The sequence below is a fragment of the Rhincodon typus genome, chromosome 7 (genome assembly GCF_021869965.1).
Source record: "Rhincodon typus isolate 14 chromosome 7, sRhiTyp1.1, whole genome shotgun sequence".
Lineage (NCBI taxonomy): Eukaryota > Metazoa > Chordata > Chondrichthyes > Orectolobiformes > Rhincodontidae > Rhincodon > Rhincodon typus.
The window spans coordinates 5,148,683-5,170,431 of record NC_063338.1 but is presented as its reverse complement, the minus strand read 5'-3'; the positions used below and the strand labels follow the sequence as shown (position 1 = coordinate 5,170,431).

Genomic DNA, 21,749 nt, shown 5'->3' with positions numbered 1-21,749 from the left:
ACCGTCAGCCTTCCTGCTCCTATGATGCTGCTTGGCCTGCTGTGTTCATCCAGCTCTACACCTTGTTAACCCTTAAAGAAAGCCAGTTGAAGTAACTTCTCAGTGAAATACTCCATGAGTATCAGTGATAAATATTTTCTATCAGTAACACTTCCCTGATTCCCTCAAACTCTGAAAACTGAAATGTAAACTCAATCATGAGACTTACGTCTGACTGGCCTGTCATCCAAACAGAGGGGCTTCCATCGCTCTTGTTGACAGCAACATGATCCCAGCAACAAGACGCTAAAGGAACTATGAGAAAGTCACCTTATTCTACTCTTTCAGTTTGGATTTTTGATGAATAGGGCTTTCTCTATTTTTCCACCCATCATTGCTCCATAAAGCCGTAAGTCTCATCATGTCTACGTATAAATATGTCTGGATTAAGTAGTGGGGCTTGATTTGCATTGCACTCCTGTCACAGTCAGAACAATGTCTGGGGAGGAGGCTTTATTTTGGAGAAAGGTGTCATCACATCTGAGAAAGACTTGTGGGGACGCCATGATATCAATGCAACCAACTACAATGACCATATTAATTGCATGGGTCTTGCTCACAAGTGAGCAGATATTCCATAGAGACATGTAAACAGTAGAGTGTCCAGCTATTTGTGATATCCTGCCAATCTGTAAAAGACCCAATTATGCATACCCTCTGTTTTCTGCCAGCTAGGGAGCTAGTCAATTGAAAGCAAAATTGGCTTGAAAGTGGGAGACTGAGGATGGTAGTAGAGGATTGTTTTATGAACTGGCGGCCTATGACCAGTGGTCTGCTGCTTTACATCATTTGTTTAAATGATTTGGATTTGAATATAGATATGGTTAGTAAGTTTGCAGATGACACCAATCTTGGTCATGTTGTGAACAGTGAAGAGTACAGTGGGACCTTGATCAGTTGGGCCAATGGGCTGAGTAGCAGCAGATGGAGTATAATGTAGATAAATGCGAGGTGTTGCGTTGATAAGGCAAAAAAAAAGTTAGGACTTATACAGTTAATGGAAGGGCCCTGGGGATTTCTGCCAAACAATGAGACCTCGAGGTGCAGGTGCGTAGTTCCTTGAAAGTGGAGTCGCAGGTAAATAAGATGGTGAAAAAGGTGTTTGGCACCCTGGCCTTCATTAGTCAGTGCACTGAGTATAGGATTTGGGACGTCATGTTGCGGCTGTAAAAAAATAATTGGTGAGGCCACTTTTAGATACAGCATTTAATTCCAGTCTCCCTCTTATCAGAAAGATGTTTTTTAAACTTGAAAGGAGTTCAGAAAAGATTTATGAGGATGTTGCCAGGATTGGAGGGTTTGAGCTATAGGAAGAGACTGAATACCCGGGGCCTTTTCTCCCTAGACTGTCGGAGGCTAATCATGAGGGGCATGGATACGGTGAATACCCAAGGTCTTTTTTCCAAGGCAGGGGAGTCCAAAACTAGAGGGCATAAATCTAAGGTGAGAGAGGAAGTATTTAAAAGGGACCCGAGGGGCAACGTTTTCATGGAGAAAGTGGCATGTGTATGGAACGAATATGTGTTGGACCAAAGGTTCTGTTTCCGTGCTATATAACTCTATGATTCTGGTATCCATTCTATTATTTACCTTCCAAGACCGTGAGCTCCCACTTTGTACAAAAACCTTTCATGCTAAACCAGGTCAAATGTCTTCTGGTAATCAAGTACATCAATGCATTCACTATCCAGCATGTTATCACTTCAAAGAATTTCAGTAAATTGCTTGAACACAATTCCCCTTTACGAAAACATGCTGACTCATTCCTGATTACCTTGCGTTTTCCAAGTTAAAACCACCTGAATGTCTGATTCTAATACCTTCCCCATAACAGACATCAAGGTCTATCATCCTGTTTTCTGTTCGACCCCCTTCTTCTTGAATAGAGAAGTTATATTTTCCAATCAAACGGAACCTTGACAGAATGTAATGAATTTTTGAAAATAAACACCAATACATCTACAACATCATTAGCTACTTCTTATAAGATGTTAGGACAATGTCCATCAGGACCCAGAGATTTAATGGCAGTTCCATAAGTTTACTCAGTTCAACGTTCATAGTGATTATAAATTCACCAAGTTCACCTCTTTCTGCAACCTTTTGATTTGCAGGTATTACTGAGATGTTTCTAATATACTCTGTAGTGGTGAAGACAAAAGTCAAATATTTACTCATTATAGCTGTCTTTTTTTTTTATTATGGGCTCTGAACTTCTCATTTTTCCCCTCTAGAGGACCAACACTCACTTTACTTACTCTCTTCCTTCCCAGACATCACTAGGAAGTCATGTCATCTGCTTTTCTGTTTCTATCTAGCTTCCTCTTGAGCTCTAATTTATTTATCCTGATTAAACTTTTAGTCATTCTCTGCTCTTCTTTGAATTCTAGCCAGTCATCTGATCTGCCATTACCCTGGGATAATTACATACTTTATCCTCAAGTTTAATGCTCTCCTTAACTTTTTTAGTTAAACACGGATACTGGGTCCACCCTTGGAGGTTTTCTTTACAGCAGGAATGTACTTTTTCTGAGTTTTCTGAAATAACCCTTTAAATGTCTGCTAGTGCTTTTTTCTTATCCATCTCCAAACCTAATATTGCAGTTCACTGCAGCTAGCTCAGTTTTCATTAAAGGCTATAGCTGCCCTTTTTAATTTTAATATACTAGTCTTAGATGCATCTTTCTCCCTTCCAAACTGGATGCAAACTTCAATCATGTTATGATCGCTGAAACTTAAAGGTGCCTTTACTCAGAAGTCATTACGTACTCCTGTCACATTACACAATGCTCAGTTTAATAGAACTTGCTCTCTGTTAAATGCAGAATTTGTTGCTCTAAGAAACTAGCTTGATATCAGTCTATGAACCTCTCACTGAAGCTACTATAAACAATCTTGATTTTTCCAGTTTATATGCTGGTTACGAAATTATTGACATTCATTTATCACAAGCACCCACGTTTCTTCTTCTATACTTCGTCGTGCATTATTGTTACTGTTCAGGGGCCTGAGGTTCACTCCAACAAGTGAATAATTTCTGTTACTATTCCTGATCTCCGCCCAAACCAATTCTACACCCTGATATTTTGAACTACAGTCATCTCTGAATACTGCACCAATACCATCTTTCATAAGTCCTTTGCCTTTTCATAGTTTCCTATTCTTCTCGAATGTCATACCCCTCAGAATATTCAGGAACCAATCCTAGTCTAGCTACCGCCACCTCTCCATGATGGCCATCAGATCATACTTATCCACTTCAATGTATGCTATCATTTACTTTGTTATGAATGCTACAAAGAATGCATGCATGCAAAGCCTTTAATTTTTTTCTTTGTTATCTTTGTAGCTTCTATTTTTAACTGCAGGGATAGACTTCTGACCTTCATTTTCCATGTTAGAATTTTGCTTGCCTGTCTCGACTCCATCTTGATTTGTTACATCTAGCCAAACTTGATTGCTCAAAAGCCTGTTTTGTTTAAAGTTTCTCTATTTCCACAGTTATGTGGCTCACAAGAACACCAATCCTAGCTCAACTGAGGTGCAGATCATGCCAACAGTACAGATCCCATCTGTCCCAGTCCTGGTGCCAATGTGCCATGTACTGAAGCCCACTTCTCCCACAGTCTTTGAATGAGGCATTTGTTACTCTAAATTTTTTATGCATCCTGTGCCAAATTGCACAGTTAGGGTCATGCTCCAGAGAATTTAAACTTTGCAGGTCCACTTTTTAACTGAACACATACTTCTCATATTCACTCAGCAGAACCTTTTTCCTAATTCTATCTGTGTCATGGTGCAGACCTGGACCATGACCAGTGGAATCTCCCCTTCCCACTTAGTCATTCATTGGCAAGTTATTCATTGGCCCAGAACAGATACGCCAACCTTCCCCAAAGTGTCTGCAGCCCTGCCTCCAACTCAGAAACTCTGAGCTGAATTCCCTGCAAGCACAGACATTAACTACATGTCTATTTGCCCTGGATTGAAGATGCAGAATCTGGTTTTAGAGTATCAGTTAGGAGCAGCAGCCAGGATGCTGCAACATATATAGACAACCAAGACTTATAAGAGAGGTCAAATGATGCAAAGAGTTCAGCCAAAAAATTGCAAATAACAAATGGGTGGGTGTGTGTGTGTGTGTGTGTGTGGGTGTGCGTACGTACATACATAATGCGTGTTTTTGTGATGTGTGTAGCGTGTGTGGTTACTTGCAGGCATTCCAATAATGACATGGGATAACCTAATTAAGAAATGGAGAAGGCCAATACTTCAAATCCTTTCACCTCCGTAAACCTTTTATACAAAATAAACACTCACTCTTTCCTGTCTCTGGAAAAACAAAACCAAATCTCTGTGATTTAATTACCAAAATATAATTGTACAGTAACACAATTATCAGCCCACTGGAGATTATTATGCTGTGGCTTTTGTCTTCTCATGCTCTTAGTGGTAAACTGTACTCATTTTGAACCTCAGTGGAGAAATACTTGGATAGCATGCAGGGAGCCAATGCTGTGCATGTGCAATAAAACCATTTGAATGCTGCACCTGAACTCACAGTGTCATAATTTTATATCTGGGCATTCACTCAGACCTTTCAGGATCATACTGACATCCAGAAGCTCCCACGTTCTGCAGTTACAGCACATCATCCACCCTGCCTCCTCTAATATGGGTTAATTAATTAGTAATTGCTAATGAATTTATAGTTAGTACAGCCTACACCCCTCAAGATTTTAGCACTACCAGTAAACTTTACAATACTGATGAAACAAAACAATACCTAAGATATTGAAAAAATTTACAATTTCTAATATAACAGTTACTGATTTACCTGCCCCTTCTGCTGCAAAAAAATTAAAATCAATTAATGGAGATTGAAAGAAAAAGTATGAAAAGAAGCACCTCTTCTCCATCCAGCACACTTCTTGCAATAGACCTTTCTTAAAGCACCTCTTTCCCCACCCATGTATGCCAAATTCCTACTTTGAATGAAATACTCAGAAATACAATCTTGACCTTTATCTCATTTAGGTGAAGCCTCCCTCATACTGACCATGCTCCTTTATTGACCAGTTGTAAAAAAAATCCTGGGACTCAACTCAAACAATCAAGGGAATTCTATGATAAACCTCTCAAAATTTAGAAACAAATTACTTGATAATTTACCTCACCATCTTCTACTGCGTAAAACACAGCTGCTATATTTTATTCAACATTTCTACCTCTAACCAAAAAATATCTGTTTGGCTATGCAATATTTTCGAATTCTAAGCTTGAAAAAGTAAAATATACATATAGGAAGTGGAAAATCTGGGCTCAAATTAGTATGCTCTCTTGTTAAGCCTTACATGATGAAGGTTGTATATGAATGAAAGGATGTGCAAAATGCATCCTGGTAATAGTGCAGGGGCAGGATCAGAAACCAGAGACCCCAGTGTTGTTCCTGGCTGCCCACGCCTTATCCTCACAGTTGCCCCTAGAGCCTGGGCCCCGTTACTGAACCTTGATGTATTTCCCCTCTGTCCCGGACTCTGCAGTAGTAGTGTTTACCTGGTAGCGACAGGTAACAGGTGAGAAAAAATTCAAAGAAAACACACTGCTACATAACCATTAAGTGACATGGGCTGTAATTCATCCCAAATTAAAATTACATCGTCCAACTTTCCATAGTGCCTAACAGGTTCGGTGCATATAAAAAAGAGCAACGACAGGTCAAGATCTAACAAGGCATGTCAATGCTATATTCCAATGTTCAGATTGAAAGAATGCATCTTTTGTCTCATGTATTCATTACTATACATATAAGTCTACCCATCACAACTGATAACCTTCTCCATCACAATCTCTATCCACAAATGCCAACTGACTTGTTTCTAGCAATTTACGTTATTTCAGATTCTAGAAGCCACGGTATTTTGCTTTTGTCCATCACATTTCTTTCTCATTTCTGCCTTCCAAGCCTTTCTGTTGAATCTCTTCATTGAAACCTGAATTCACCATCCTTTGAGTTCTTCCTCCTCTCTGCATCCTGAATGTGTACTCACTTATAAATCTTCTTTCCCACCACCTGGAAACAACAGAGCTCCATTTCTGCTTTAGAGATAGCAGGAACTGCAGATGCTGGAGAATCTGAGATAACAAGGTGCAGAGCTGGATGAACACAGCAGGCCAAGCAGCATCAAAGCAGCAGGAAGGCTGACGTTTCGGGCCTAGATTTCTGAAGAAGGGTCTAAGCCCGAAACATCAGCCTTCCTGCTCCTCTGATGCTGCTTGTCCTGCTGTGTTCATCCTGCTCTACACCTTGTTATCTCCATTTCTGCTTTTACCCCTTGTGCAACCTACACATTATTAAAACTGAAGGTTAGTGTCAAATGACTGCAAATGTGACTTAACTCATCTCTAACTTTTGTCTTACAATTGCCGTTGGTATTTATAAAAAATAAATGCCAGAGTCTCTGAAATGTGTCGTAAGCATTCTTCTGACACTCTCAGATCCAATAGTCTCCACCAACCTAAACACAAACACTCCCTTTCCATGCTCTACATGGATTTGAAAACTCCTATACATCTCTATTTTTCATTGCAAGAGAGATGGCTGGCAATATTCAGCAGGACTGGCAACAAGTGAATGACAAAATATTAACTGTTTCTCTTTACATAGACACTACCTGACCTAGATACTTCTAGCAGATTCCTTTTTTGTTTACAGACCACCAGCATCTTCAGACTTTTCTGCTGGAAGGTCAATGACTTCAAATGTTAGCCCTCTTCCTCTCTCCATAGTATTTCCATAGTGTTCTGCTGTTCTTACAAGTAGAATTAGCTACTTACTGGGTGGTACTGTTTCCGTCGGGTCAGGCAGTGGGACAAAGTTCTCGGTGAAGTTGACATTGCACATGTCGGTACTACAGCAGCAGAAGCGGAAAGTCCCATTTTGTCTGTGGTTTATTACCACACACTCTGGGGAGCAGCAATCCTCCTTATCTCCAACATGAGCCCAGCAGCCTTGCATGAATAAACAGAAAGAAGAACGTAAGTCAAAGACACTGCTGGAGCCACTTGACTTATTTTTCTAATCAGTGTGTTCAGAGATTTTATCACACACATGCATTTGGCCCATATCCTTCCAAAGATTTCCTATTCGTAGATGTAGGAAAATTTTTTCCTCTGGCTGGGGAGTCTAGAACCAGTCAGGGTATGCTCACTCAAAGGGTTGTCAGCTTGTAGAAGTCAGACCACAGAAGGCTGTGGAGACTGGATCAGTGAGTGTATTCCAGAAAGAGGTCAATAGTTTTTCAGATATTGAAGGCATCAAGGAGTATGTATAGAAAGCAGGAATATGGAATTGAGATAGACTATCAGCCATGATTGTATCAAAAGGTGGAGCAGGCTCAAAATTTCTACATTAGTATATTTTGTTTGGCTAAGTGAATTTATGAAAGGCAGACACTCAGGTGATGGGACTTGACTGCATTCTTCAAGTTTTGCATCATATATAAATTTTGAAATTGTGTCCAACTTTCAGAACTAGTTCATTAACATAGACCAGCAAAACCTTTTGTTCCCAGTCACTCAACCAACTTTGTATCCATACTGCCAGTGTCCCATCATTTGATGGCTCAACTTTTCTGATAAAGTGATAAAGATTTGTTGAAGACTTTTTGCAAGTCCATGTACACCACTGCTATCATATGACTTTCTGTAACATCATAAAAACATTTCAATCTAGGTAGGTAAAAATAGTTTTCTCTTAATAAATCCACCCTGGCCTCATTTGTCTTGGTGCTGTAATTTTACCCTGGGTCATCATAGCGGCAACTTAAAACGGCCCTTGTGGGGCAGCAGAAGCGTCCCTACCTCTGGGCCAGGAAGGCCGAGTTCAAGTCCCATCTTCTCCGGGAGTAATAACATTCTCAACAGGTTGATTAGAAAAATGTCACATCTGCAAGATTTCCCATCACCAAGGTCAAACTGTTGTTGTTGGGTTTATCTTTACTAACTTTTTGTTTTGTTTCGAACAACGGTGTAATTTTCCAGTCCTCATCCACTATCTCCAAATCGAAGGAGGATTGGAAGATTATGATCAATGCCTCTGAAATTTCTACCCAGATTTCCTTCAATATTCTCTGATACATTTTATCCAATCCTGGTGACTTGACAGCTTTAAGTACAACCAGGTTTAATCGCTCCACCTTCTTAAATTTGGAAGCAAGAATCTGTTGGGAAGGATAAATTGAAGGGGATAAGTGAAAAGGAAGGGGTGAGGTTAAGATCCTGTGACAGACAGGCAGCAACATAGACGCATACAAGGTTAGAACCCTCACAGCGAGCCAGAAAGATATGGACCTCTGTGGGAACTAGGAAATAAATAAGATTTTTCTCGTCTATACTTAAGTAGGATTAAAGGTAAAATAACAACAAAGGTCCATATTGAGCTATGTCTGGGGAGCTCAGGCCCATGATTTGCACATCCTGTACAATGTGGGAGATCCTTGATACTCGTGGCAAATCTGGATGACCATGTGTGCAGGAAATGACTTTGGCTGCAGCAGTCCGAACTCTGGGGTACGATGCTGAACAGTAGCTGGGGACACTATGGTGCATTCATGATGGTGAGAGGATGGGCCGGTTAAAAAAATGTACTAAGTAGTGTAAAGGCTGATTTTACTTACATAGGAACAATTTGGTCCAAGTGGACTGGGATAGCTACTTGCAGATAGTGTTGTGTCAGATCAGAGGAAAGAATCTGAAGAGGAAATAGTGAAGAGTACAGGGTACCTATAAAGTCAAAGGGTGGGAACAAGACCAAAGAAGCCTGGGTGTCAATGTGGGTAAAACATTAAGACTAAGAAGAAAAGAGAAGCTTATGGCAGATACCAAAGGCTCTAATGTAGAAAAAATATGGAGAGAACTTGAAATTGAGAAAGTAAAGAGAATGCATGAGAAAGCATTGGTGGAGAGAATAAAGGAATACTCAAAGGGTGTTTTTTCAGAAAAGGTAAATAAAGAATGAGAAAATAGCTATTGGGAAAGGTAGGGTCTATTAGGGGCCACAGAGATAATCAGATTTGGAAGACATGGGCACAGTCACGAACATAAGGAAAGGCCCAGACCCTTGCTGCTTGTAGCTTACATTAACGAACTTAAACGTAGAGGGCATGTTCAAGACACTTGTGGATAACACAGAAATCAGTAGGGTGGTAAACATTGAGGAGGATACCCTAAATGTCAGGAGGATATCCACAGGCTGGTTGAGTGGGCAGAGCAGTAGCAATTGGAATTCAACCCAGAAAAGTGTGAGATAATTCACTTCAAGAGAGCTAATAAAGCAACACTGATTACACTGAACAGCGGCACCGTGGAAACTTCAGAAGATCAGAGGAACTTTGCTGTGCATATCACTGAAGGTAGCAGATTAGATAGATAAGGTGGTTAAGAAGGTATAGTGATTGTAGCAAGGTCAGCCAGCTGGACCTCATTGAATAAGGGGCTTGAGTTATAGGGAGAGGCAGAATAGGCAGGGCTTTTTCCTCTGGAGCTTTGGAGGCTGAGGGGTGACCTAATAGTGTTTAATAAAATCATGAGGGGCATGGATAGGGTGAATAGCCAAGGTCTTTTTCCCAGGGTGAGGGAGTCCAAAACTAGCGAGCATAGGTTTAAAGAACGAGGGGAAAACTTACCCTGGGTCATCATAGCGGCAACTTAGAAGGGACCTTGTGGGGCAGCAGTAGCGTCCCTGCCTCTGGGCCAGGAATGCCGATTTCAAGTCCCACCTGCTGCAGGTGTAATAACACTCTCAACAGGTCGATTAGAAAAATGTCACATCTGCAAGATTTCTCACCACCAAGGTCAAACTATTGTTGTTAGGTTTATCCTTAAACTTTTTGTTTTATGTTGAACAACGGTGTAATTTTCCTGTCCTCATCCACCATGTACCTGAGGGACAACGTTTTCAGGCAGAGAGTGGTGCATGTATGGAATGACCTGATGAAGAGCTGGAGGCGGATAAAATTACACCATTTAAAAGGCACCTTGGTTATATGAATAGGAACAGTGCAGAGAGATATGGGCCAAATGCCGACAAATGAGACTAGGTTAGATTCGTATGTCTGGTTGGCGTGAACAAGTTGGACCAAAGGGCCTGTTTCCGTGATGTATAACTCAACGCCTTGCTATCATCAAAGTGACTTGATTGATTGATTGTTTGATTATTGTCATGTCTACCGAAGTACAGTGAAAAACTTTGTATATGAGCAGTACAGGCACATCGTAGTAAGCAAGGATGTACAGATCAAAAAGACTTAGGGGCATACAGATTATATTATATATACAGGGCATGGACTAGACTCTAGGTCGGCCCACAGCAAAACCTCAAAACATAGCTAAGCCTCGGTCAAATGGTTAAAATTTTCTTCAAGATCCTAACTGGCAAGCCATTGTAATTGTTGACAGTACGGGGACTTGAGACAGCAAAAGAGTCCTACTTGAATGAAACTGAGTAAGATAATTCGTAGACCGGTATCCAAGAAGTTATCTTGGAAAGTCCACCTACATCTGGTTTGAAACAGTTAAAGTTGCTTAGCAAATCAAAATCAGAACCAATTAAGATAAATGTCTGGTTAAATGGTCATCTGGTTCTAAGTTAGTCTTTACATGGTGCTTAGCTTGGAGCAGCAGTTGGGAAAACCCACAGTAGCAGCCAGGGGGTGGGGACACAGTAACTGGTAAGCCTAGAAATCTAGTGCAGTGTAAATAAAGCAGGAACAATGCAAGAATTTTCAGTGCAGCTCCTGTTGACTTCATAACTTCAAAAGGTGAGAATGGCTCTGGATTGCTGAGTATTGGGCACCTGACAATTACTGCTTAACCCTCTCTTATCCAACGGTTTTAGAGCTCCAGGGTCCAGCTAACCTTTTCATAACTTTAGTGATAGAGTAGGAAGTCTAACAAAATTAGATGAATAATTCTAGTTTAAGGTGTTAATTGTAAGGTTAAGGGATGTCAGGAGAGGCAAGCCAAGTGGAATGTGTAGCTTGTCATAGTGGGGAGTCCTGTAGGCTGCCAGTGTCCGAGATGGTGGTATGGTGGCTCAGTGGTTAGCACTGCTGCCTCACAACGCCAGGGACCTGGGTTCGATTCCACCCTCGGGTAACTGTCTGTGTGGAGTTTGCACATTCTCCCCGTGTCTGCGTGGGTTTCCTCCGGGTACTCCGGTTTTCTCCCACAGTCCAAAGATGTGCAGGCTAGGTGGATTGGCCATGCTAAATTGCCCATAATGTTCAGCGATATGTAGATCAGGTTGATTGGGTCCGGGTGGGATGCTCTGTGGGTCGGTGTGGACTTGTTAGGCCGAAGGGCCTATCTCCACACTGTAGGGGTTCTATGATGACCACAAGTGCAGGAAGTGCTCCCAGCTGCAGAAGTTGGAGCTCTGGGCTTGGAGCTTGAGCAGTGGTTGGGGACACTATGGCACATTCATGAGGCTGAGAGTTATATGGACAGCACATTTAGAAAGGTGGTCACACCACAGCTCAAGGGACTAGAGGAAAGAAAGGAATGGGTGACCACCAGACAGTCCAGAAAGAACAGGCCAGCAGTACAGGAAGTCCCTGGGGTCCCATTTGCTAACTGGTGTTTCATTTTGGAAGCTGACAAAGGAATGCAATTGGAGCAAGCTTCTGGCACCATAAGCAGCTTCACCGTAGGGGCTGGAGAAGGAGGAAGAAGAAAGGTAGATCAATAATGTTAGGGGATTCTTTAGGGGAGCAGATAGGCATTTCTGTAGCCAAAGATGTGACTCCAGATTTGCTGTGTCGCCTCCCTGGTGCCAGGGTCAGGGATGTTGGTTAAGGGCATCCTGAAGGGGGAGGATCATGAGTTAGAGGTTGTCGTACATGTTGGTACCAATGATATGGGCAAAGTGAGGAATAAGGTCTTGCTTCAAGAATTCAGGAAGCCAGGCAAATTAAAAAGCAGGATCTCAATGGTTGTAATCTCTGGATTACTCCCAGAGCAATGTGCTATCAAGTTCAGAAATAGGAAAATAGGACAGGTGAATGCGTGGCTCAAGAATTGGTGCAGGAGGAAGGATCTGAGATTCCTGGATCACTGGACCATTTCTGGGGAAGGTGGGACATGTACAAACAGGACGGTCTGCACCTGAATCACACTGGGACCAACATCCTTGCAGAAAGATTTGCTACTGCTATTGGGAGGAGTTTAAACTAGTCTGGCAGGGGACACAGAATATCGATGAAACAGAGACACACCATGCTACAGCAAAGGAAGCAAGTCACAGTGAGTTCAGCTATGTTGAGTGCCAAGATGTAAGGCAAGGCTGATTGGTCTTTAATCGTAGGAGTATAGAGGTAAAACGGATGAGTTAATGGCGTAAATTGACACATGGAAGTATGAGATTGTTGCCATCACAGAAACATGGTTGAGGGAAAGGCTGGATTGGCAACTTGACATTCCAGGCTATAGGATCTTTAGATGAAACCCAGGAGGGTGTAAAAAGGGTGGTGGTGTAGCACTACTAATTAAGGAGTCAATTACTACAAAAAGATGTTATTTTGGAAGGGTCCTCAAATAAGGTTTTGTGGATAGAACTTAGGAATGTAAAGGGGGCAGCTACTTTACTGAGAGTGTATTATTGACCCCCAAAGAGTCAGCAGGAAACAGAGGAGCAATTACATAGACAGTTCACTGTGACTTGCATCCTTTGCTGTAGAATGATGTGTCGCTGTAAGAGTAATAATCGGGTAATTATACCAGGGGATTTCAACTTTCCCAACATAAATTGGGACAGTTACAGTGTTAAGGGTTTAGAGGGGTGGATTTCTTGAAATGTCTCTAGGGGAGTCTTTTGTATCAATACATAGAAGGCCCAACAAGGGACAGCACAGAGCTAGATCTGATTCTGGGGAAAGAAGCCGGACAAGTGTTCGATGTGGCAGTGGGGGAACATTTAGGAAATAGCAACCACAACACGGCACGGTTCAAATTTGTTCTGGACACGGAAAAAGATGGCCTGCAAAAGACAGCTTTAGATTGATGGAAAGGTAGATTTTCTTGAAATAAAGCAGGATCTTGATACAGTAGACTGGGAACAGCTCCTTGCAGTTAAGTCTACCGTGGAGCAGGGGGGAGCATTCAAGAAGGAGCTCGGGACAGTACAGGTCAAATATATATCTGTCAGAGGGAAATGTAGGAGCAATAAGTTCAGAGAACTGTAGGTGTCCAGGACAATTCAAGGCTCGATAAAGAAGAGGAGCAGGGGTTTTAGCAAGTCCAAAGGGAGCACTTCACTGCGGCCCGACAGGAATACAGGAAGTATAGGAGGGAACTTAATAAAGCAATTAGAAGAGCAAAAAGGCGCCATGAGAAAGGACTTGCGAACAGGATTAGGAGGAAACTGCAGGATATTGCAAGGGTGTTAAATGAATACTTCTCTGCAGTCTTCACTCTGGAAAAGGAGAACCTAGGTACGGAATTCAGGGAAAGGGACTGTGAGGAACTTGCATTTTGACATAGGAAATGAGAAGGTATTAAAAGGCTCTACTGGGCTTACACACAAATACCCTGGCCTGGATGAATTGCAACCTAGGCTGCTGTGGAGGCGAGGCAGCCTAGGTTGCAGGGACTCTGACACAAATTTTTAAATCCTCTCTGGCCACGGAGGAAATGCCAGAGGACTGGAAGATGCCTAATGTGGTTCCACTTTTTAAGAGGGGTGATGGAGATGAATCAGTAAATTACAGACTGGTCAGTCTCATGTCAGTGGTAGGGCAACTACTGGAGAAAATTCTGAAGGGGAGAATTAATACCCACTTGGAAAGGCATGGGTTAATTAGGGATAATGAGCATGGCTTTGTCAGAGGGAGGTCATGCCTAACAAATTTGTTAGCATTTTTCAAAAACGTGATCAAATGTGTGGATGAGTAAAGTTCAATTGATTTAATTTATATGGATTTTAGGAAAGCTTTTGTCAAGGTCCCACAAGAGAGATTGATTGAAAAGGTTAAAGCACATGGAATTGAGGAAAACTTGGCAAGATTGTTCAGAAACTGGCTCAGTAACAGGATACAAAGGGTAGTTGTAAAAAGGCTGTTCAAATGACTGAATGCCGGTGTCCAGCGGTGTAGCCCAAGGATCAGTACTGGGACCCTTATTGTTTGTTATATACAGAAGAAAATGTGGAGGGAATGTTAAGTAAATTTTCAAATGAAACCATGATTCATAGAGTTGTTAACAGCGAAGATGGTTATAGGTTACAGGAAGATATAGATGGGTTGGTCAGATGGGCAGAGCAGTGGGAGATGGCATTTAACTCTGACAAGTGGAGGTGATGCACTTTGGAAGAAGAAACAAGATGAGGGAATAATTAATGAATGGCAGGATACTGGGTAGACTAGAGGAAGAGAGGGATCTTGGGGTAATTATTCACAGATCCCTGAAGTCCGCACAGGACATGAATAGGACAGTTAAGCAGGCATATCATCAGTCGTGCATACAGTATAACAGCAAGGAGGTAATGTTGGAGTTGTTCAGAGTGTTGGTTAGGTCACAGCTGTGTACTGTGTACTGGAGTACAGTTCTGATCACCTCACTACAGGAAGGATGTGATAGCACTAGAGGCAGTACGGAGGAGATGTTGTATGGGATTGAGCTATACGAGGAGACTTATTAGGCTTGGATTGTTTTGCTTAGAGCAGAGAAGACTGAGAGGGTCATGACTGAAGTGTATAAGATTATGAGGGGTAGGGATGCGGTGAATAGACAGCAGCTGTTCCCCTTGGTTGAGGGGTCAATCGCAAAAGGGAGGAGTTTTAGGACAGGGGGCAGGATATTCAGAGGGGATTTGAGAAAAACCTTTTTCACTCAGCGGGTAGTGGGAATCTTGAATGCACTGCCTGAGAACGTAGTGACGGCTGGAAGCATTACCTTTAAAAAATATTTGGATGAGTAATTCAAATATCATAACATTCAAGGATATGGGGCAATTGTGGGAAATTGGGATTAGCGCATTTTCAGTGCATTCACAATGGGCTGAAGGGCCTTTTCTGTGCTGTATGAATCTATGAATCTGTAATTGTAGTTGATACTGTCGTGGCCACATCAGTAATTGCAGAACTAGTTTTTAATACAAATTGTTCTGGACTCCAGCCCTTAATTTTGTGCAAGACGTCAGCTAGGCTGAGAACCTATACCAGGGAATCTTTACAGATTAGGGTACAACATCTGTTCTGGTCTCTTAATGAGATGCAGCTGGTTCAGTTATCAGTGACTGTAGTAAAAGGCTCAAGCCCAAGTTTGATAGGGCAAAAGTGGTTGTGAGAGATTCAGCTAGATTGGCTCAATGCTTTTCAATTAGAAAATGGCTGCCTGAGTGAAGTCCTTAGTGAATACCAGGAAATCTTCCAGAAAGATTTAGGGACTGTTAGTAGAGCCTAGCCCACCTTGCATGTCGACCAGTAACCAATTCCTCGATTCTCCAAGGTCCACCCAGTGCCATTTGCTTCAGGGGCAAAAGTACAGGCAGCAATCAGAAGGTGAAGGAATCAGCAAACCAGTTCAATTCGCAGAATGGGCAGCACCGGTTGTACCAACTTTTGAAGTCCAACGGATCAGTTCACATTTTTGGGGATTTTAAACAAACAATAAACTGTATTTCATAGTTGGATAAATATCCAATCCCTCAGATAGAGGAACTGTATGCAAAGCTGGCAGAGGGTGGTGGGTATGGGCTGTCTTTCACAAAGCTGGACATGAGCCACGCTTACTTGCAATTGCATTTAAACCAGGATTCCCTGAGGTATGCTACAACTAATACCCGTAAGGGCTTGTATCAATATACGAGACTGCCATCTGGAATATTGTCAGCCTGTGAAATTTTTTAGTGGACGATTGAGAACATTTTGCAAGACCTACCTCAGGTCGCCAATTACCTTGATGATGTCCTGCTAACAGGGAAAATTCATAAGGAACACTTGGAGAACTTGGATATAGATGACCAAGCTCCCATGTCTGTCCAGGAGATTAGATAATTTCTTGGACTGGTAAATTATTATGTAAAGTTCATACAAAGCCTGGCTACCCTTCACGAAACTGGACATGAGCCACGCTTACCTGCAATTGCATTTAAACCCAGGATTCCCAGGAAAGAGTCAGCCTCGGAAATAGTCACATAGCCAATCCCTGGTTTTCAATGAAGTAAAGAAACAGCTATCATCCTCTAAGGTATTGGCACGCTATGATCCCAAGAAAGATCAGGTATTGACATGTGATGGCTTCCAATACGGCGTCGGTGTCATATTAGCTCAGTCGTGACCTAATGGAGGGGAACACCCAAGAGCATATATATCCAGGACTTTGGCTAATGCAAAGCGTAAATATGCCCAGATAGAAAAAGAGGATTGGTGGTTATATTTGGAATCAGGAAGTTCCACCAATACCTTTATGAATGAAAATGTGAGATAATCATGGACTACAAACTTCTACTTGGTCTGCTCAAAGAGTACGAAGCAATGCTGCCCAGCTTCAGGTCACATTTAGTGGTGGGCTCTAATTCTAAGTGCTTATACATCGGAACACCATCTGGGAGGCCGAATTGCAAATGTGAATGCTTTGAGCTGCCTCCCATTAGCAGATACACCACTGGTGGTGCCCCATGGAAGAGTCTGTAATGATATTAAATTTTCTAGACAGTCACCAGTCATAGCTGACAATATCAGACTTTGGACACGGAAAGATCCAGTCCTTTCAAAACTGAAACAACTGGTATTAATGGGGAAAACCAGAGGTCAGTAACAACTAGAATTGAAGCCTTTTTGGGCCTAGAGAAACCAACTCACAGTAGAGGACGTCATATTGTTATGGGGAGCAATATTGCTTATCCCAAGCAAAGTTCACTGTCAGATTCTGGCTGAACTCCAGCAGGGCCATCCAGGTGTCTCCAAAATGAAGATTTTGGCAAGAACCTATGTCCGGTGGCCAGGCCTGGATGCAGACATAGCTGTGTTAGTGGAGAAATGCCCAGAGTGCCAACAAGGACAAAAATTAGCACAGGCAACTCCCCTACACTCATGGGAATGGCTGGGTAAACCTTAGAATTGGTTGCATGTTGACTGTGTAGGACCTTTCATGGGTTCAATATTCTTAGTCAGTGTAAACGAGTACTCAAAGTGGCTGGATGTGCATAGAGTTCATTTGTTAAACACAACAATAGAAAAATTGCATGCATCTTTTGCGACACTTAGAACTGTGAAAGTATTGGTAAGGACAGCTCTATATCATCAATCATCCAATGGCCTGGCAGAAAGAGCTGTCCAAACTTTGATGGATGGCTTGAAGAAACGGCCTACAGCCTCACTAGCTATCAAGCTGTCATTGTTCTTATTTGATTATAGGACCATCTTACATGCAACTACAGGGACAGTGCCTATACAGTTGCTAATGGGCAGAAGACTTCACATCAAGTTAAATTTGATCTTCCCAGACTGGCAGAGTGGACGGGATCAGGAGCTTCAATGCCAGACACAAGACTTCACCAAGTGAGAGAGACAGTTTGATACAGGGTATGAAGTTTGGTGTAAGAATCATGGAAATAGCTCTGCATGGGTCAGAAGTATGGACGACGCAGTGACATATGAAATTTTGGGCAGGTGAGACAGTCCTGAATAACAAGTGTGTACAACATGAAAACCGCAAATTTGCAAATAGTGTAGGAGCAAAACATGCCCTGCCCCTCAGAACATTTGAAAATGCTTCTGGAATCCTTGGATTCACCCTTTCCATCAAGTATTGTCGATATCTCCAAATCAGAGATAGACGTGACGGAAGTAGCCACCTCTATGCCTTTGCCGCCAGAAGAGTGAAATTCTAACAAGACACTCCTGGTTCAGTGGTGAGCGCCTGTGCATTACATGCTATCCGCTTCAGATGCTGCGACAGAGGAACCTGACCTGGCACTAAATCATCCCAGGAGGCTCTACAAGAAAAAGGACCGGCCTATGTCTCTGGACTGAGAAGGGGAGGGATGTAGTGGATGTAACAAGGTCAGCCAGCTGGACCTCATAGAATCTGAGTTCCCTATTTGGACCACATTTACAGCCCCAATCAGCGAGCCCTGACTGACACATAAACAAAATGAGTAGAGAGATACTCTGATGTCTGACTCTGAATGAGACAGTACTAAAGACAAGGACTGTTCATATATAAATAAAGAGTGACTTGGTGATAGGGTACGGAACTCTGCAGAGTTACTTCAGAAGGTTAACGGAACACAGGTAGTTCTCGCATGACGCGATAGTTGCATTCTTGCGTGACCCTGCACTATAGAAAATCGCGCTACAGGGAAATCGCTATATCTGTACAGCAAGAAGTTCACATTAGCCAAACAGTGACCACTATTCATCAATTGCATTACAGCCAATTTGTGTCAACGAAACACACGTTATACCAGAACTACCTGTACTTGTATTTTATACCTCAGCTAATGAAGGCAAGAGCAAAGAGGTTATGCCGGACCAGCCTAAGCGACAAATGAAGCACTGCAAGCTGTTCTGCTCACTACCTTATAGGAAGGATGTGACTGTACAAGAAAGGTTACAAAAGAGATTTACCAGGATGCTGCCTGGGCTGGAGGGTCAGAATTATGAGGAAAGGTTCAGTAGACTGACATTGTTTTCTTTGAGTAGTAAAGGTTGAGGGGACGCCTAACAGAGGTGCATAAGATTGAGGGGTATAATTGAACTGGACAGGATTGCACTTGCCCCAACAGTAGATGAGTCTATAACCAAGGGGCACAGATTTGACCTAAGAGGTAGAAGGCTAAGGGGAGAGTTGAGAAGAAACCTTTTGATTTAGAATGGGAATCTGAAACAGATTGTCTGAAAGGGCAGTTGTTCAGAAACTGTTAAAACATTTAAGCAGTATTTATATATTCATTTCGACTGCTATAGTGGCCAGGGCTGGAGCTGGAAAACGGAATTTGAATAATCAGTTGAATGGTATGGACACAATGGGTCAAATGGGACTCCTTCTGTGTTATAAACATCCACGAGTCCATAATTGCTGGGGACATAAATGGGATTGAAAGCTGATAAATCCCAACAGCCTTATAACCTATATCCTAGACCACTGAAGGTGGTGGCTATGGAAATAATGGGCACATTGATTGTCATCTTCTCAAATTCTGTACATTCTGAAACAAACACAATAGATCGGAAGGTGGCAAATTAACCTTACTTTACTTTTGAAAAGTTGTGAGGGAGAAAACTGGGGATTACAGACCAGTGAGCCTAAGATTAGAAGTGGGATAAATGCTGGTATCTGTTATAAAACAAATGATAATGGAGCACTTAGAAAATACCAACTGGTTAACACAAAGTCACCTTGGATTTATGAGATGGAAATCATGTTTGACACATCTACTGAAGCTTTTTGAGAATATAACCAGTAAAATTGATAAAGGGACAAACAATGAATGTGGTGTATTTGGATTTTGATAAAGTCCCATATAAGAGTTGAATGTACGAAGAAATCAAGTGTACTGTAATGGAATGAGAATTGGTTTAAACAGATAAGAAACAGAGTAAGAATAAATTGGTCTTTGAGAGTGGAAGGTGGTGACAGCAGGGATCAGTGCTTGGGCCCTAGCTATTTACAACATATATCACCAAATTGGATAATGGAGCAAAATGTACGTTTCTAAATGTGCTGATGACGCAAAACTAGATGGGACTGTAATCAGTGAGAAGAACATAGGGAGGCTCCAAGCTCATTTAGGCAAGTTGAGTGAGTGGACAAATACATGCCAGGTGCAGTATAACATGGATAGGTGTGAAGGTGTCCGATTTGGTAGTAAAAACAAAATAGCAGAATATCATTTAACTAGTAATACTTTGTGATATGTTTACGTACAATGAGACTTGGGTATCCTTGCATACAGGCCGCTGAAAGCCAGAATGCAGGTGCAGAAAGCAGTTAGCAAGGCAAATGATGTGTTCAATGCAAGCAAGTTTCAGTACAGGAGCTTGGAAGTCTTACTGCGCCTGCATAGAACTTGGTGAGTATTATGTGCAGTTTTGGTCTCCTTACCCAAAAAAAATTTATTTGCCATAGAGGGAATGCACCAAAAATTCATCAGACTGATTTCGAGGATGGCAGGTTTGTCATTGTGTGGAAAGATTGAGTCAACTGGGGCTGTATTTACTAGAAGAATAAGAGGGGATTTCATTGAATCATTCAAAATTCTGAAGAAACTGGGTGCAGGGATGATCTCTGTACTGGATCTTCCACCAAAAGAAAGAGTTCATGATCTCAGGATATATGGTAAGGCATGTTGGGCTGAGAGGAGGAGGGAGGTGAAATTCTGAATTTAGTGGAATTCTCTACACAGAAGGCTATGGAGGTGAAGTCACTAAACATATTTACGGCAGAGATTTCCAGAGGCTAAAATCAGTTTTATGAAAAGAGAGCAAGAGCATGGCATTTAGATACAGAATCAGATATGATCATATTGAATAGCAAAATTGGCTTAATGGGCCAAATGGCCTACTTCTGCTCCTGGTTTCTATTATTCTAACTTTTAATCTCTAGCCCATCCAGTATCTTAAAACCTCCTCATTCACGATGACTTTGGCAACATCTTCTTCTGTGGTAAAAAGGAATGCAAAATACCAATTTAGCACCTCAGCCAAAACCTCTGCCTCTATATAGAAATCCCATAATCAGCCACACTGTACTTTTATGCAACTATATAAATGCCTGTAGAAGACACCTGAATTCCCTTTGATGTTGGCCACCAGTCTCTTCTCATACTCTCTCTTTGCTTCTCATTTCTTTTTTCATTTCATCTCTGAACTTTGTATATTCAACCTGTTTCTCACTTTTCTGCTTCACCTTACTCTTTATCACTTTTGGCACACAGGAAACTTGAGGTTTGTTTTTATCTTCTGACCTCACAGGAACATACCTCGACTGTACGATATCTAATCAGTCTCCTCTTTAAGACAGCCCGGCCTTTCACTGTAAACTGTGCAATATTTAAATTTCAACAATGTGACGCATAAAATTGAAACGTCAGCTTACGATGCCACAGTTTGGTATGAAGTCAACGGTTCACTATGATTTTGTATGTAGAGGTCAGGTTCCTCCAATGTTTAATGATTGTATGAAGTCTGAAAGAGTGGATGTGGGCAGTGGCTTACTGGGATTTTTGGGCAAATTTGTTCTATAATTTAAAAGAAAATTAAGGTATTCCTTTATTCTTCATTTTTCTCGAGTCTTACCATTATCAGTTCACACTGGTTAGCAAGGCCAGAGGTCTTGTTTCCCAGCCTCAAAGATAGATTTGGATGTGTGCTAGGTTAAACACTGGCCTTTCAACTCTGGAATTTGGATCAAATCCAGCCCAAAATGAGAAAATTAATATCTCCTCTGTCTGATGATTCCAACAGTCTGACACAAAATGAGCTTGGCAGTCACAATCTAGTTCCTAGAGACCTTACTTTGGCATAAACCAACAATCTGTTCCCAAGGACAAAGGACATTAAACTGTCACTGTTGTTTCATGGTTCACACTTCTGAATCTCAATTTCACATTTAAACATGTTCTACTTAAGAGATGCTTAATACTGACAGTAAAATGGGCCATCACCTCTTAAATGCCTTGAAACTTTTCATTCACAGAGCTTGTGGCA

The 21,749-nt window shown here is 41.8% G+C and overlaps 1 protein-coding gene across 1 annotated transcript in view; it reads right to left on the bottom strand.

The window, feature by feature from the left end:
* The window catches only part of bmpr2b (bone morphogenetic protein receptor, type II b (serine/threonine kinase)), a 297,603-nt gene that overhangs the window by 140,599 nt on the left and 135,255 nt on the right, over positions 1-21,749 (bottom strand). Inside the window, exon 3 of the mRNA XM_048598830.1 lies at positions 6,877-7,050. Coding sequence (XP_048454787.1) covers positions 6,877-7,050 — 174 coding nt within the window. The remainder of the gene's footprint in view (positions 1-6,876; positions 7,051-21,749) is intronic.